The sequence below is a fragment of the Schistocerca serialis genome, chromosome 2 (genome assembly GCF_023864345.2).
Source record: "Schistocerca serialis cubense isolate TAMUIC-IGC-003099 chromosome 2, iqSchSeri2.2, whole genome shotgun sequence".
Classification (NCBI taxonomy): domain Eukaryota; kingdom Metazoa; phylum Arthropoda; class Insecta; order Orthoptera; family Acrididae; genus Schistocerca; species Schistocerca serialis.
Genome location: NC_064639.1, coordinates 67,002,000 through 67,021,115, shown reverse-complemented (window position 1 = coordinate 67,021,115; position 19,116 = coordinate 67,002,000). Strand labels below are relative to the sequence as shown.

Sequence of the window (19,116 nt, the reverse complement as noted above, 5' to 3'; positions counted from 1 at the left end):
ATCCCTTCTTTCTCCTGAAAAGACTAATGGATACCCGGAAAACACCCAACTGTGGATTTCTTGGAAGTATTTCCTTACTCTACTGGATTGATTTACTAATTAATTAAATCAATACCATTCATGTGCTGCCAGTTTTACCTTGTACCCGATTGTCGGATACTAGGAATGCTACATTTGGTGCGATTCGACCACATAAGTGCCCGGTTTCCAAACTCTCCTAGAGTTTTCTTCCCTTGCCTCCTGTTGGTGGATACTGGGACAGTTGGGTCATTTGGTAGGAAATCCACTACACTGGAGGTAGCTGAAAATTTCAAATTTCTGCTGAATTGCGTGCTACGACCTTAAACAATGTGTGGAGCGGTTCAGTCGGTATGTATGCTCGTAATACCACTATCAGGAACAATAAATTTTTCAATCGGGAATTTGATGATGTGGTTGGGTTTTTGAAGCACTATATAATCCCCAAAGTTGGTTTTCTCAGCCTACAGCGAAATGAAGAAGGAGAAGGAATGGTCTACCATGTGGCAGGACTGTAACAACAACGAATACCATGTTTCCACTGCAAGACAGAGTCCACTGGACGCTACTGAGGAGCAGTATATACCACATAGTTAAACCGTGTTCCATTCTGTAGTAGTAGTTACCACATTTAGGTGTCGGAGATCACTGGAACAGTAGTAAATCCGACGCTCTCACTTCGGGAAGTCCACATGCAGCGCCCCAGGCCAGAAACCGCGCAGCACTGGTTGCCGCCGTGTACTCACGTCTCAGCGATCGCGCCATGTCAGCATCCTGACTGGGGACGATTCGAAAGGAAGTAATTTGGAATTTATCAATACCTCCAGCGCCACTTGTTAGTGATTGATATTGAATCTTCTCAAATATGAACGTAAAAATGGGATAATAGAATGAATACGATCATGAAGGCTGCCCAACACATACTGAGTACTAGTTGGTTGTTCACCCACCTAGAGGGCGACACGGTTTACCCCACATGACTGGTTCATGAGGCTTAGCGATGATTTGCACATGAATCCAGAAATGTCAATTCATTCTGACCACCGGCTACCTCTGCCAACACCCAGAATACAGGCAGAGACGTCCTAAGAGACCAGCCTCATATTTATCAGTGTAATTACAATTAAATATTACAATGACATTTGACAGTGAACAAAGTATTGGAAATGGCTCCTGTTGTCGGCTTTGGCTCTGGAAATATCAGTGTCTATACAATTCTTATGAGTCGAAATAATTTTCCACATAAAACCTTTCATCCCCTTTATGGCAATCAAAGCATTTAAATCGAATTTTTCCGGATCAGTTCTATATCTCCCTTACAACCAGACTTAGTTACTTTCGTTGGCCATGTCGGAACACTGACCACAGTACTCTTACACTCTAAAACATACACATCTGTGATTGTAGTTTACGTGTAGTTTACATGTGTACATGTGTGGTGCGAATGTGGACATCAGAAAAAATTATTTGATGTGCACACTCGCACCAGCTTGCTGTCATTTCGCATTGCACAGCGCAGTGGCAAGCGCCCCCCACCTCCCCCCCCCCCCCCCCCCCGTCCCTTCGCCACATCGTCGTTATCACATACCTTTTGTGGAATAAAGGGTCTAGTTACAATTAAATAAGTCCTCGTACCTTTTTCATAAGGGGCATTCAAATGAAACCCGGTCACTTGTGTAAAGAAACGGTAACGATTTTATGAACTCAAAAATGTAGTTATACACAGCAAACATACTCAAAAATAGTCGCCAAAACTATTGGCACATTTATCCCTTTCGATTACATCCTTGAAGAAGCTGTCGGATCCAGGCCTGGACCCAGTCACGTATTTCGTCGTCCGTTGCGAATCGATGTCCGCGAATAGCTTGTTTTAGAGGTCCAGACACATGAAAACCACACCGTGAAAGGTCGGGACTGTAAGGAGGAGGATCCAGCGTTTCCCACCGAAACTGGGTGCAATGTCGTCTTCACCGCGTTGGCCGTGTGTGGGCGGGCATTATCATGCTGGAGGATAAACGCCATTGGAAAACATGCCTCGGCGTTTCGACTAAATGTTTCGTCTAAGGTTCTATAAAGTGGCTTGATAATGCTGGGCATTGATGGTGGTTCGCTGTTCCAGGAACTCGACAAGCAGTAAGCCCTTGTGGTCACATAGGGACATCATGACCTTACCAGAACTGTTGTTCACGGCCTTTGATTACTTTGGAGGTGCTTGCTCTGACGCTTTCCGGTTCAAAATGGTGACACCATGTTTCGTCACCTGTGACAATACGCGAAACAAAGCCGTATTTCGTATATTGATAACGTTACAGATGACTCACAGACAGCGCCATTCGAGTACTGCGCTGTTCGACGGTTACTTGGTGGGGAACCCACTGCGCACTGATTTTTGGAAACATCAAGTGTTGATGCATTATGCTGTGGGTGGTGCCCACGCTAATACCCTGTGACCGATAGAGCTCGTCCACGGTGATTCTGCAGTTGTCCCAGAACAAAGCATTTACTTCCGCAACCGTTTCCGGTGTGATGACACGGTGAGCCTGTCCAAGACGGGCGTCGTCTTCCAGTGACTCGCGCCACTCAACGAATCGTTTGCACCGTTCCACGACACTTGAACGACTCATCTTACACAGCCTTCATTTGTCGATACATTTCGGTAGTGGACGATAATGTTTGTGACCACCTTCTCTTTGGCGAGCAACCACGCTGGCAATATGCAACATCAAACGGTGACCACGCGTCAGGCTCTCTACCAATAGATGGCACCACCATACCCGCAGTTATACGGTGCCACCTCACGTGTAAGGCAAAGGTAGACGCACTGACCAGGTTTCATTTGAATAAACCTCATATTTCCTCGTCTTCGCCACTTCCATGAAACCGTTTCGTACTTTTGATCTTTTGATACTTGTAAATCAAACCAACACAGTGGCGTGTTATGTATTCGGACCGCCATGTTGAAGTTCGTGTTAGTGCATTTGAACCTTATATCATGGTTAAACGCATAACAATCGTCGACCCAACATCCAGATCACACAAGTTTCTCGACTAAGACATCATTGCAAGTACTGTATACTACAGTGCGTCCATTCGGGGTTAATTTTCAAGGGCCAAGTAAACCGCTAGAGAAATGTTTGCATACAATAATGTTATCGCAAAAGTGTTTGGTATCGGCTCTAAGCACACTTTCCCTTGCGAAACACTGCACCTGTTTAACACTTTGGAGGAGGTACACGCCGAGACAGGTCTGATGCAGCTGGCAAAAATTAGTTTGTTACGAAAAAAATAAAAGAACCCAGCGTACAGTATGCGTCGTATAATTTCAATATTGATCGAAGTAATTGTATTCTCGCACATGTAACAAACAAAATCTTTACATGGCGCTGTAACAGGTTCTTTTTTTCCGAAACAAAACTTATCGCTGCCCGAGGTGCCCGAGCGGTTCTAGGCGCTTCAGTCCGGAACCGCGCCACTGCTGCGGTCGCAGGTTCGAATCCTGCCTCGGGCATGGATGTGTGTGATGTCCTTAGGTTAGTTAGGTTTAAGTAGAACTAAATTCTTCGCGAGTGATGACCTAAGATGTTAAGTCCCGTAGTTCTCAGAGCCATTTGAACCAAAACTTATTTTTGCCAGCAAAATCAGTTCCGTCTCGAGGTGTTCCGCCTCGAAAGTGTTGAACTGGTGCAGTTTTTAGCAGTAGAAAATTAAATATCGAACAGTTTTACGATAACATTATGGTGTGCAAACGTGTCTCTACCCATTTACTCGGCTCTTGGAAATTAACGCCGAATAGAGGTACTGTAGTATATTGGACTCACAATGATGTCTTGGGCAAGAAATTTGTATGATCTGGGTGTTAGGTGTACGATAGTTATGCGTTTAAACATGATATAAGGCTGAAATCCGCAAACACAAACTCCAACATGGGGGTCCGAACGTGTAAGACGCCACTATAATAGCTGGATATACAAGTATAAAAAATACGAAAGAGTTTCGTGGAAGTGGCAAAATCTAGAAAATAAAAAAGTTGCGGAAGCTTTTTAATTATAATTACATCCATTATTACTCGACAAATATGTGATAATGACAATGTGGCGTGGGATTGGGGGAGGGGGGAGGGAGTCTGCTATTTGGCACAACGACGCCCAACTGGTGCGAGTGTGGACATATAATCTTTTCTGTCGCTATATAACTATAAATGAGAGTGCTGCTTGAACGTAAAGTTACTGTGGCTTATATTCCAGCATGTCACCAGACTTTAGTGGGAAGTGCTCAGACTACTATGCACGTAAGAAAATTACATATGTGCAGTTGTAAAGGCATGATAGATTTGACATCGGTAATTGTAATTTCAGTTCACTGAAGAGTATAGCTGACATAGGGAGGTGATAGACACAACTCCTAAACAGATTCACAATACAGCAAATGCAGGGGTTCAACTGGATCTGATATAGTGTACAAACAGGGCGGGCAATATGGCTGCAACAAAATGGATCACAGAACGTCTTCTCATTGGCTCCCCTAAGCAGATCCTGGCATGTTCTTTGTGGCACTATCGACAGCGTCGTTTATTACAGTACACCAACACATATCGGTGATGACTTTCTAATCATTTCGTCACTGGGAGCACTGTTGATCATCACATATTGCCGGAGGCCTGTGTTTTACAACACTTGTTTGAGAGAGTCTTGGAGGGGATGCAGCACTTCCCAGAAACGCTGACTCAAAATACCTACAGTCTATTCCCGAATCTGACTGGCTAGGAGACTTCAAATCAAATAATTTTCTAGAAATGAGGAGAATCGAGACAACTAGTCTGTGTGTGTGTGTGTGTGTGTGTGTGTGTGTGTGTGTGTGTGTGTGTGTGCGCACAATTTTTCATTGCGCCGATTGCTGTAAGGGACAGGAAAGGTTTTATGAAGAAAATTATGTCCACTCATAACAGTGGTATCCAGAGCCCAAGCCGTTAACAGGAGCCATTTCCAATACTTTGTTCATCGGCAAATATTATCAGACTGGTACGATGATCGTAATATTTAATTGTAATTACACTGATAAATATGTGGCTGGTTCCTCTAGGACGAGTCTGCTAGCTGTCCAGTTGTTTGGCAGAGGTATCCAGTGACAGGAACTAACTGACATTTCTGGTTTAAGGCGCAAGCCGTCGCTAAGCCTCACAAACCAGTTCGGCGAGATAAAATCATGCCGCACTCTAGGAGGGTGAACAGCGAACTAGCAAATATGTGCTGGGCAGCCTTCGTGATCATATTTGAGAAAATTCAGTATCAATCAATGACAAATGTTGCCACTAGAGATATTGATAAAGTCCAAATTCCTACCATTCCAGTCGTCCCTAGACGCCTCCACACCTGGACATTCCTGTCCGGTATGCCAACTCAGGCTGCAGACCTGGAGCGATCGCTGAGACGCGCGTACACGGCGGTAGCCAGTGCTGCGTGAGTCTCTGGCCTGCTGGGGCACTGCGTGTGGACATCCGAACACGAGGGCGCGCCGGCTTAACGCTTGTTTCAGCGATCTCCGACATCTAACCGTGACAACTGCCACTATGAAGTGGAACGTGGTTCAACTATGTGAAATATACTGCTCCTCAGTAACATCCAATGGTAGACCGTGTCTCCTACTTCTTCGTGCCGGTGTAGCTGAGAGAACCAACTTAGGGACTGGAATGCAGTATTTGGTGTTACGGAGAGTACTCTTTGTCACTGGTCCGTTACCTAGCTTGCATAATCTGTCGCCCAGAGCGAAGTCTCAACTGAGAGGAAAAAAGTGCAGGTGACCCCTGTGCATAAGAAGAGTAAAAGAAGGGATCCGTAACGCAATGGAGCGAAATAATAAATCTCCTTTGGACAGAAAAGTTCCTGTCCGCAAATCAGCGCATATGTAGAATGCACCGCTCGTGAAAAATTCAACTTGCCCTTTTCTTGTATGATAACCTGCGAACCATTGATGAAAGGCAACAGGCAAATTAAATTTTTTTAGATTTCCAGAATGCATTCCAAACATTGCCACACAGCGCTGTGTTGTGGTTTAATGTAGGTCCGACAGTATGGACCAGTACCTAGTACGTTGTTCCAGACGGCAAATGAGACGAGGTTATTATATGGAGTATGCCAGGGACGAGTGATGGAACCTATCTTATTCTCTAAATATGGATAAACGATGTGATGGCCAAAGCAACTGTTTGCTGACTACACTGCAGTGTAAGGGACAGTGTTTTCGTAGAGTGTGTTGGAGGCTACAGGATGAGTCGGAGATCATTTCAATTTGGTATGATGAATGACAGCTTCCTACAAATGTTGAAAAGTGTCTGTTAATGCGGATGAGTAGGAGAAACACTCCTGTATTGTTGGGTACATTGGTAGTGTTGTGCTGAAGGACAAAGACACGGCGATTATCCAGGCTGTAACATCTGTAAGTGCGGACATTCTTACGCATGAGACCTTTATGTGTACACACATCAGCGTGCTGGTTGTTGTTTCTCTGCGTGGAACACTCTTCCTACAAACACATCAGAAACTTTAGGACCTGAGGCTTTCTGCATGATCATACTGCACCACTAGGAGGATTATGCCTGTCAGTATACACTAAGCGTTTTCCGACCACACGTCCGCACTTCTCACCCGACTTACTGCCCAGGGGAAAGACGGTCATTCACTGTTTTCTCTTGCAACATCTACTTAGAGATACTAACCAACTAAAAGATATGATTTGTAATGGCTACGACTTTTAGACTGCAGTGACATAAATAAAGATGTAACATTCTTCCGTACGCTGTCCTCAGCCACCAGTAGAAATACTTGCACTTACATAAAGCAAGTCACTCTAACTAAGGGCTTACGTTCAAAGGACGTCATTTTTCCAAGTAGAGAAGGAATTAGAATATTTCTTCAAAATATAAGAGGTATTAGAGACAAAATTAGAGAACTGCTTGTAGATTATTGGTACATCGGAGCACCACTTAAATAATTTAACACTTCAGAGGCTTCATTTACCAGGACACAGATTAGCTGGATGTTTTTCAAGGAGTTCCTTGCGGGGTGGAGGAGTGGCTATGTATGTAAAGCACAGTATTCCATGTGAGTCCATAGACGTATCACAGCACTACACTGAACACATATTTGAATGATGTGCAGGGGCAGTTGAATTTAGTGACACTAAACTGCAAATTGTGGTTGTTTTTAGGTCCCCTAACTCTGGCTTCAGATTATTTCTGCTCAAGCTAGACAGGGTTTTTGGGTAACTTTGTAGGAAGTACCAGAAATTAATTACATGTGGTGACTTCAATATAAATTCTGATGCAGGCGGTGTTTTTTTTTTTTAAACTACGTTGCAGGGGAACAGTAGCACAGCCATAGGAAATATTTTTATTCATTCTTCATTACTAGATGGGCATTGTGTTAGTAAAAGGGTGAATGGCCTTTCAGACCATGATGCACAAATTTTAACACTAAAGGGCTTTTGTACTCAAACAAAAGTCACGTATACTTACAGACTATGTGGGAAAGATAATCCAACAGCAATAGGCAGTTTCTTAAACCTCGTTAAGGAACAAGAGAGGCAGGATGTTTATTGTGCCGATAAAATAGATCACAAATGTGATGCTTTCCTTAACAGATTTCTCATGCTCTTTGAGAGCTGCTTTCTATTGGAGCGTCCTAAACGTGGTACTAGCAGTAAAAGGCTGCCCGGGTGGCTGACTGGTATGATAAGGATATCATGTAGAACAAAGCGGGATTCATATCAAAATGATAGAAGCAGTAACTATGAAGCTACAGTAGCCCATTACAAACAGTAGTGTAAGGTGGTTAAAAATGTCATTAGGAAGGCAAAAACTATGTGGTATGCAAATAGAATAGCTAATTCACAGGATGAAATTAAAACCATATGGTCGGTTGTGAAGCAAGTGCCTGGTCAGCAGCACAAGGTCGACGATGTAAAGTCAGTTCGTAGTAAAAATATTTCTGTTACTGATAAATCAGATATATGTACAGCATTTAACAATCATTTTCTGAGAATTGCTGATGAATTAAATAAAAATTTAGTTTCTAAAGGGAATCATATAATTTTCTTAACAAATGTCTTTCCGAGATTGGTGTCTGAAACACTCCTCTGTGATATAGACAAGAGGGATATTGAGTCAATAATTAAATCGCTGAACACTAAGGTCTTTCATGGTTATGATGGAGTGTCTAGCAGAGTATTAAAGAACCGTGCTGCACATGTTATCCCTGTATTTAGCCATATTTGTAATTTTTCCTTTAGGAATGGACAGTTTCCTGAGCCACAAAAGTACTGAGTAGTAAAGCCACTTTAGATAAAGGGAGGAAGGGATAATGTAGATAATTTTAGACTTATTTCTATGCCATCAGTGTTTGTAAAAGTTATTGATTTGCTATCAAATGTACAGTTCGGCTTTAGAAGTCGTTTAACAACTGAAAATGCTAATTCTCTTTTGTCTGTGACGTACTGGATGGGTTAAACACAAGCTTTCGAACGCTAGGAACATTATTTTATTTAACTAAGGCGTTTGATTGTGTTGATCACAAAATATTGCTGCAGAATTTGGACCATTACGGAATAAGGGGAGAAGCTCACACTTGGTTCACCTCTTTCTTTAGCAACAAGCAGGAAAACGTTATTATTATCAATGTTGAGAATGGCTGTGATGTGGGGTTTGAGCGGGGTACGTTCAGGTGGGGGGTGCCCCACTTATGAGTGTTGGGGCAACTCCTGTTCCTTATTTATATACATGACATGCCATCTAGTAAAACGGGTAGCTCAAAACATTTCTGTTTGCTGATGACTCTAGCTTGGTAGTAAAGGATAATGTGTCCAACACTGGAACGGTTTCACATAGTTTATTTTCTACAAGCCATGAACTTAGGTCATAAACTGCACTAAAACTAAATCACAGGAAGACCCAGTTTTTACTTTTCTGACACACAACTCAACAAAACCCGACGTTTTAATTTTGCAGAATGGGCATATGATTACTGAAACGGAGCAGTTCAAATTGCTAGGTGTTCAGATAGTTAGTAAACTGTGATGGAAACCCCACGTTCAGGATCTTGTTCAGAGACTTAAAGCTGCCATTTTTACTATTCGAACAGTATCTGAAGTGAGTGATCGTTCGATACGAAAATTAGTCTACTTTGCTTATATTCATTCGCTTATGTCGTATGGTATTATATTTTGGTGTAACTCTTCCCATTTTAAAAGGATATTTTTGGCTCTGAAACGAGTGGTTCGGGCAGTAAGTGGTGTAAGTTCACGAACCTCTTGTCGACCCCTGTTCACGAGTCTGGGTATTTTAACATTGGCCTCTCAACACGAGTCTGGGTATTTTAACATTGGCCCCCCTCTCTCTCTCTCTCTCTCTCTCTCTCTCTCTGTCTATATATATATATATATATATATATATATATATATATATATATATATATATATATATATATATTCCTCATGTTATGTTAATCGAGAACCTAGAAACGACGGAGAGGCTCCGTCCCCGCCGCAGCCGCAGTGGTCCACAACCCCACTACGACTACCGCAGTCCACTTCAAACCTCCGCCGCCCCACGTCGATCCCAGGGTTATTGTGCGGTTCGGACCCCGGTGGATCCCCCCAGGGAACACTCACACCAGACGAGTGTAGCCCTTATGTTTGTGTGGTAGAGTAATGGTGGTGTACGCGTACGTAGAGAACTTGTTTGAGCAGCAGTCGCCGACGGTGTGACTGAGGCGGAATAAGGGGATCGAGCACGCATTTGCCGAGGCAGATGGAAAACTGCCTAAAACCCATCCACAGACTGGCCAGCTCACCGGACCTCGACACAAATCCGCTGGACGGATTCGTGCCGGGGACCGGAGCTCCACCGCGCGGGATTAGCCGAGCGGTCTCAGGCGCTGCAGTCATGGACTGTGCGGCTGGTTCCGGCGCAGGTTCGATTCCTTCCTCTGGCATGGATGTGTGTGTTGGTCCTAAGGATAATTTAGGTTAAGTAGTGTGTAAGCTTAGAGACTGGTGATCTTAGCAGTTAAGTCCCATAAGATTTCACACACACACACCGGCCCTCCTTCCCACCCGGAAAGCCATGCGTTAGACCGCACGGCCAACCGGTCGGGCTTATATATTCCTTACTGTCATTTCTTGTTAACAATATTAGCTTATTCCAAGGAATAAGCAGCATTCACTCAGTTAATACTCGGCAGAAATCAAACCTGCATTTGGAACGGACTTCCCTGACTCTTGTGCAGAAAGGTGTGCAGTATACTGCTACATCCATTTTCAATAAGCTACCACTCGAATTAAAACATCTTAGCAGTAATACACGCGCATTCAAATCGAAACTGAAGAGTTTCCTCATGGGTCACTCCTTCTATTCTGTCGAGGAATTCCTTGAAAAATTTAGGTGATTCTTGTTGTATTGTTGATAGCGTTTACTTAAACTTATGGACCGACTTTTTATGATTCATAAACGTTTGATTTTTGTCTGTTATTACCTTTACGTTGTAATTTCATGTACTGACACCTTCCATGACAATGGACATTAGCTCCTAAGTTTGGTCCTACGGAACTTGATGTGTAAATAAAAATAAAATAAATTACACCCGTTACGCTCTGTAAGTCTACGTGTAACATTGCAGAGCTATATGAAATGAAACGAGCAAGTAGTGTCGGCAGTAGCGAAGGCGATTTATCGATTTAAATTTATTGGAATTATTCTGATGAGAATTTTGCTCAGATATGAAGGAGACCGCGAATAGAATAATTGTGCGACCTATTCTTGAGTAGTACTCCAGTACTTTGGATCTCCAGAAGTTCGGATTAAAGGAAGATATCGAAGCAACTCAGAGACGGTCTGTTTGACTTGTTACTATACACTCGAGAAACACTCAAATATAGCAAAGATGCTTCGTGAAAATAAATGGGAATCCGCGGAGGGATGACGCTTTCATTCCGGTAAACACTACTGAGAAAACCTGGACTCTACTGAAGGATTTCACTAATGTGATATAGAAGCCAAACGCAACATTAAGGTAAGTCTTGGTCTGTTTGCTTGCCGACATTAGATAACGTGTTTTGAATCTCTGTGAACATGACAAGTTCAGACAATAGAGTTTACAGTATTACAGTCCTACAGTCGGACTCACTTGTTAGCAGCAAGAACTGTTACTACATTTTGCAAAAAACAACGTACCGTTTGTGGAAACGGTGATGAGCACTTGTTCATCAAATACCGCTCATAGGTATGAAACCAACATTACTAAGCTCACAAGTAAACCAAGTGAAAATATAGCACTTGTTTCAGGTCTTACTATAACCGTTAGTATTGTCCATAGCAGCACTGGTGATGCACAAGTGGTCGAGGGGTATCGTCTTTGATTAGTAACGAAAACGTCTTAGGTCCCAAGTTCGAAACACGAAACTGTTTAGATATTGATTAATAACCAGCATTGGCGGCCGAGGACTTCCGGCATAAGAATCACCCTCATTCTGGCAACGGTATTGTCAAAGAGGGCGGTGCAGCGGACGGAGGTTCAGGGCACTCTCTTGACCTCGGGTTAGGAAACTGCTCCTAAGGGCGAAAGAATCAACAATATCAAATATCCAAAGTCATGGAACGTGCCAGTAGATGAAACTACAACAGAAAAGTAATAACAGATAAAGATCAAATGTTTATGAACCAGAAAAAAGTCAGTCCATAAGCTTACGTAAACGCAATCAACAATGCAGAAGCCAACGGAAATCACTGCATTAAACACACATAACGTGTATCCACAAGATATATAGCCTGTAACTGAAAGAAGTTTCATGATGATCTCTCCATTGGAAAAAGATTCCGGAATAGTCCACCATTCGGTTCCCCGGGGGTGGACGGCCAAAGGGGAGGTGACCGTGAGAAGAAGGTTAGATAACCAACGAAAGGATAACGTTCGACGAGTCGGGACGTAGGTTTGTCAGGAGCTTGAACGTGGTCGGCTAACTAGAAAATCTGAAAAGATAAATTCTAAGGCTCGTTATAGACATAGTAGTGGCCAGTGAAGTGAAATGGAAAGAAGAAACGGATTTATTGTCAGATGAGTATAGGGTAATATCGCACGGCATCAAATGGCTTAGCGGGTATAGGATTCATTACGAATAGAAGGTAGGACGGAGAATGTGTTACTGTGAACAGTTCTCTGACAGGGTTGTTTCTATCCGAATCGACAGCAAACAAACACCAATGATATTTCATGTGTAAACGCCGACTTCGCAAACTGAGTATTAAGAGATGGAGGAAGTATATGAGGATATTGAGCGGGTAATACAGTACGAATAGGGAGATAAACATCTAATAGTAATCGGGGACCAGAATACAGTTTTAAGGGAAGGAGAATATGGGCTTGAGAAAAGGAATGAGGGAGGAGAAAGACTGATTCAGTTCTGTAATAAATTTAAGCTAGTAATAGTGAATATTCTGTACAAGAATCGCAAGAGGACGAGGTATACTTGCAAAAGTCTGTGTGATAAGGGAATATTTCAGTTAGATAACGTCATACACATACAGAGATTCCGAAATCAGATACTCGATTGTATGGCGTACCCAGGAGCAGATATAAAGTCAGATCAGAATGTAGTAATGATGAAGAGTAGGCTGAAGTGTAAGATTTTAGTCACTAAGAACCAATACGCAAAGAAGTGGGATACGCAAGTACTAAGGAACGACAAGATACGCTCGAAGTTCTCTAAGGCTGTAGATATAGCAATAAGGAATAGCTCAGTAGGCAGTACAGTTGAAGAGGTATGGACATTTCCAAAAAGGGGCATCAGAGAAGTTGGAAAGGAAACATTGGTACAAAGAAAATAGCTCCGAAGAAACCAAACTTCTGTTGATTGGTGAAAGAAGGAAGTATAGAAGTGTTCAGGGAAATTCAGGAATACAGAAATACAAGTTGCTGAGGAATGAAATAAATAAGAAGTCCAGGGTTCAGGGAAATTCAGGAATACAGAAATACAAGTTGCTGAGGAATGAAGTAAATAGGAAGCGCAGGGATGCTAAGACAAAATGGCCGGATGAGAAATGTGAAGAAATCGAAGAAAAATGAAGGTCGGTAGGACTGACTCAACATATAGGAAAATTGTAACAGCCTACGGTGAAATTAATAGCAAGGGTGGTAACATTAAGAGTGCAACAGGAGTTCCACTGCCAAATGCAGAGGAGAGAGTAGATAGTTGGAAAGAGTACATTGAAGGCCACTATGAAGGGGAAGATGTATCTGTTGTGATAGAAAAAGAAACAGTAGTGGATTTAGAAGAGATAGGAAATCCAGTATTAAAGTCAGAATTCAAGACAGCTTTGGAGAACTAAGATGAAATAAGGCCGAACGGATAGATAACATTCCAGGAGAATTTCCAAAATCTTTGGCGGAAGTGGGAACAAAACGACTATTCAGGTTGGTGTGTGGGATTTATGAGTAGTCTGGTGACATACCATTTGACTTTCGGAAGAATATCATCCACATGGTTCCGAAGACTGCAACAGCTGACAAGCGCTTGAATTATCGCACATTCACCTTAACAGCTCATGGCTTAAGAAAAGATAAAGACACCAGAGAGGCAATCGTGACATGTTGGCTGAAAATGGAACCAAGACTAAAGAAAAATCAAGTTACATTCATAGGATTTGTAGACCTGGAAGAAGCTTTAGAGAATATAAAATGGTGCAAGATGTTCGAAATTCTGAGAAAAATAGGGGTAAGCTATAGGGAGGGACGGTTAATATACAATGCGTACAAGAGCCAGGAGGGAATAATAAGAGTGGACGACCAAGAACGAAGTGCTCGGATTAAAAAGGGTGTAAGTCAGGGATGCAGCCTTTCGCCTCTGCTGTACCATCGAAGAAGCAATGATGGAAATAAAAGAAATGTTCAGGAGATGGATTAAAATTCAAGGTGAAGGGATATCAATGATGAGATTTGCTGATGACATTGCTATCTTGAGTGGAAGTGAAGAAGAACTACATGATCTGCTGAACTGAATTAATAGTCTAATGAGTACAGAATATGGATTGAGAGTAAATCTAAGAAAGACGAAAGTAATGAGAAGAAGCAGAAATGAGAACAGCGAGCAACCTAACATCAGGACCGATAGTCATGAAGTAGATGAAGTTAATGGAATCTGCTTCCTGGGCAACAATATGTCCAGTGTCGGACGGGGCAAGATGGACATCAAAAGCAGACTATCACTGGCAATAAGGGCCTCAATTTGTGGAAGGAATTTCTGAGAGGGTACATTTCGTGCACAACATTGTGTGGTAGTGAAGCATGGGGTGTGGGAAAAACGGAACCGAAGAGAATCGAAACATTTGAGATGTGGAGCTACGGACGAATGTTGAAAATTAGGTTAAATGATAAGGCAATGAAGACGAATTTATGCACAGAATCGGAGAGCAAATGGATATGTGGAAAACATTCACATGGTGAAGAGACAGGACGATAGGACATCTAGGACATCAGGAAATGACTTCCATAATACTAGATGGAGATGTAGAGGAGACAAACTGCAGAGGAGGACAGAGATTGGAATACATTCAGGAAATATCTGAGGACATCGGTTGCAAGTGCTACTCTGAGATGATGAGTTTGGCACAGGAGAGGAATTCGTGGCACTCGGCATCAAACAAGTCAGAAGACTGATGACTCAAAAAAAGTAGCATTTGAGGATGACCTATGAAGGCTGAAAACCAGTTACGTTTGTGTCATAAAAAAGTGATGGAGTTAAAAACAGAAAAAAATAATACCTTACTCTTAATACATCAGATTCATTTCTATGTGGCACTGAAACGAACGCTATTTCTGTTTGAGAATTTCTGGGACAGATTTTGAAACTGTCCAGTTTTGAGATGCTGTACCGAGGCTGGTGGTTAGTTAACTACCTGGACCCTGTCGATCCTCTTGTCGAGGCCGACGGCCTCGATCCCCCTCCTGAGCAGCGCCCGTGCGGTGGCGGCGCCGATGCCGGAGTTGGCGCCCGTCACCAGGGCGACGCGACCTGCGTACCGCTCCATCCTGACAGCAAGTGGCGCGCCTCAGCGGCTGTTCGCCTCCAGAGAACAGGCGGCCCGCGTACGTCCGGCGGGGCAGCTCGTTATCGCCAGACCTCAGTCCACACTCCTCTCTGCCGGCGCGCATACAGATCTGTCTGTCCGATGGACGACTTCAGTGGAACGCTTCAACGAGTAGCTTCTAGAACCTGTAACAGGTACAAGAGCAGGTTTTGCCTTATTCAAACCGACATTCGGTTCGACCGCAACTGTATGTTAATAAATAAATACGTAGCAGCATTTGTTCCAAACAATTTCTTTTCCGACGACCGGTCTGTAAAGCTACACAACGTCAACGGAGTAAAGTACACATTCGAAATGAAGGCATCGTTCTACGAGGGGCGTTCAACAAGTAATGTAACATAGTTTTTTCTCTGTCCCTTTCTGTTGAAAACATCAAGAATCTGGAATATCACGCTTCAGCTTCTGTAGTTTTATGAAGTTTCGATATGTGGCGGCGCTATATGTCGCCTTCCAAATGACATCTGTAATGCAGGTGCGTTCAAAGCACAGCGCTGTCATTAAGTTTCATTTGGTGGAAATCCAGAGTATCGCAGATATTCATAAGTGCTTGCAGAATGTCTACCGAGGCCTGGGAGGGCGTCTGTCATCTCTGCAACAGAGTCGCGCTAACCTGACCGATCTCCCTTGTGCCGGTTCGTTGCACAGGGCTGTGAATCTTGCAGTGTTGGAACGTGTGGACATTTTCATTCGAGGTGACTGACGGATCACAAACAGACACCTCGCTCCAGAGCTGGACATCTCTGTTCGTAGTGTGGACACTCTGAAGTTTACCCTGCTGCCATCAGGAAACTGAAGGATCGACTTCAGCGTGTTCGTTGCCACGAAAATGTGAACGACTGTCTCCTTCTCCATAACAACACAACACCCCACACTTGCCTGGGTATCCAAGAGGATCTCACAACACTTCACTGGAATGGTCTTCCACATTCACCCTACAGCCTGGATCTCGCCCTTTCCGAGTTCCATGTCTCTGGTCGAAAGAAGAATAGACTCCGCAGGAATCAGTACGTGGATGATGCTACAAGACGTTGGCTCTGACGTGGACCAGCAGGTGGTACCATGCGGGCATACAGGTCAGCGTTTTAGGGAGGCGTAAGGCCCTCTCATCGGACGGAGATTATGCTGAAAAATAGAGTTTCGTATCCAAAAGAGGGGGAAACAATATCCTGCACTGGAATGGCAAATCAAACCAAACTGCCTTCAGAAAAATCTGTTGCATTACACACTGAACGTCCCTCATATTATTATTTCTTCAAATAGCTTCAGGCATTGGTCCACACAACCAAGTACTAAATGTGTAAACACGAAAAAAATTAAACTGCAAACCCCTTTGGTACAGGTTTTCTCGCCAGGTATGTTGACTTTTCAGGGATATCAGAAGAACGATCATTTGAAGGCGAAATATTCATATGGACATATTCTCGAATAGTTTACGAGATAGTATAGTTTCATATTCAGCTTCAGTGTTGTTCAGTAAAATATCGGGTTTACACATGTACAGATATATAACAGGTAGTAAATGTTACAACATATTTTACAAAGTGTCAATTGAAAAATATCGTTTTTTGTAACAGATTCACTTTAAGCCCTCTTATGCATGTCACATTACAAGTGTTTTATAGTTGACAATAAATTCTAGAGTATCCCACCGCAGCTTCATTGCATATGCGGAATATTTGGAGGACATGTACTGTTGGTTGTGCGAGTGCTTCTGTACGTTCCCTAATGAGAGCAGCAGCATCAATGATTACACCAAGCAGTTCATCTCTCGTATTCACGTTTCGTTTCTACACCCCACATTTCATCTAACATCATAAACAAAGACATATACTTGAATCTTTACCATTTCCTATGGGACACTAAAAAGTGGTTCTTGTAAAACTAATCTGTACATACTTTACTTCTTCTGTTTCGTCTTCTACTTCTTCTTCATCTTTGTCGTTCCCTATTTCTCTGTAATGCAGGTTTAGGCGACGTTGCTTTTTGTTCGTCATTCCTGTCACGTGCTCGTGACACTTGTTTTAAATAGTAAATATTATAATTCTTACGCTAGGAACATCGCGTCAGGGAGGCATTTTCAAACCTTTCGTTTTCCTTAAATGCGCACGTGATTTGCCGTATCAAATATAACTTTCCCTTTGTTTCTTCATTTAAGATTACGTAGAGTAGATGCTGATTTAGGTTTTCCGTGATTTCCCTAAATCGCTCCAGGCAAATGCCGGGATGGTTCCTTTGAAAGGGAACGGCCGACTTCCTTCCCCGCCTTCCGTAATCCGATGAGACCAATGGCCTTGCTGTTTGGTCTCTTCTCCCAAACAAATCAACCCCAACCCAAGAATAGATGCCTATGATATAAAAATATGCTTTCGTAAGCTAATTAAATCCTCATTTACTGTATTTGCGTCGATAGCTGATGAAGGTAGAACCTCTGCTACTGATTCTTACTCGGCACATTTTCAACTTTCAAATCATATGCACACTGTTTTTAGTGTTCACGTTTGCAAAAAACTTACCCACGTCTCCTTCGTTAGCCTATAAATAAGTGTGTCCTCAACGGCCGTTCAGCGAATGTCGCTGCTTTATGCGCCTCCGCAGCAGGCGCCTCCTTCCTGCACCCATGCTGACTGCCGTTCATAGGCAACGGAGGCTGGGATTCGCACGCCAGAATCGCAACTGAACGTTCACTGAGCGCCGAAAGGTGGCCTTTCCAGGTGAATCACGTTTTCTGCTTCATCGTACAGATTGCCGTTGACGCGTACGACCCTGCAACGTTCGCCGGAAGCTTCGAAGCTAGATGAGCGAGCGTCATGGTCTGGGCAACGTTTTCGTGGCATTCCGTGGATGACATTATTCTCGAACGTAAAATGGATCAACACAAGTATGCGTCTATCGCTGAGCCCATGACCACTCCTACATGCAGTCTGGATTTTACTCGGCACGACTGCATCTACCAGCAAGACAATGGAAGGCATCACACAGCTCGGAGTGTACACGTGAAATTCGATGAGCACCTGCATGAGGTTTTCTTTCTCCCTTGGGCACCAAACTCTTCCTATTTGAGATCAGTCAAGTTCTGTGGAGCCACCTCGATCGGGCTGATCCTCAAGGAAAGTACACAGGGCAGCTGTCCACGCCACTGGAGTAGGCACGGCTCCACGTCCTTGTCCGTACCTTCCAGAGCCTCACTGACTGTCTACCTGCAAGTCTGCGTTACAGATGGTGGTTGTTGAGCCTTCTGACACGTGTTCACATAAATGTGACTGGATCGTCTATAGTTAACAGTGTGATATCTGTGTCATTCAGTGTTAGGCTTTACAATAAAGTTATAAAATGAAAGAAAAAGGTAATAAGTATAAACATATATTATCGTGAAAGATACCTTTGGCGATAACTAATTTACTGATTCGGTGAATCAGAGAAATTAGAACTTAATGGAGTGAGAAGTAAGAAATCAAGATGTAGGTTTCTGTGATTTCCCGAAATTGCTCCAGAGAAATGTCGGGATGGTTCCTTCGAAAGGGCACGGCCGATTTCGTTCCCCACCCTTAACAGAACGAGAGCTTGTGCTCCATCTCTAATGACCTCGATATGGACGTGGCGTTAAATCCAATCTTCCTTTTTTCCTTTTGTTTTCTCCTTTTTATGTTTTACACACTCCAGTAAAATGGAGACTGTCATCTTCAACTGCAATTTGCATTTGCCTTAACTGCAAGCCTTTGAAAATTATCTCAATACGGGAGGGATATTAGTGTGAGTGTGTGCTGTTGTATGGGAGTTGAGTAAAAACAAGGAAACACCGCAAAAAATGCAGGCGTGAACATAAATTCAGATCCTAGCGAAGGCGGCAGTGTGCGCCGTTCTATTTAGCCACGAACGCCGTCTGTGCAACGATCACATTACGTTGAAAATGTCAGTTGTAGATAAAAGAGTTTTCTGCTTGGTTGTGACAGCATTATGTCGGACTTAAG

The 19,116-nt window shown here is 43.1% G+C and overlaps 1 protein-coding gene across 1 annotated transcript in view; it reads right to left on the bottom strand.

Moving 5' to 3' along the window:
* Window positions 1–15,088, bottom strand: part of LOC126455729 (dehydrogenase/reductase SDR family member 11-like) — a 34,603-nt gene extending 19,515 nt beyond the window's left edge. The window contains exon 1 of the mRNA XM_050091497.1: window positions 14,957–15,088. Within this exon, the coding sequence (XP_049947454.1) occupies window positions 14,957–15,088 (132 nt within the window). The remainder of the gene's footprint in view (window positions 1–14,956) is intronic.
* Between the last annotated feature and the right edge of the window lie 4,028 nt (window positions 15,089–19,116).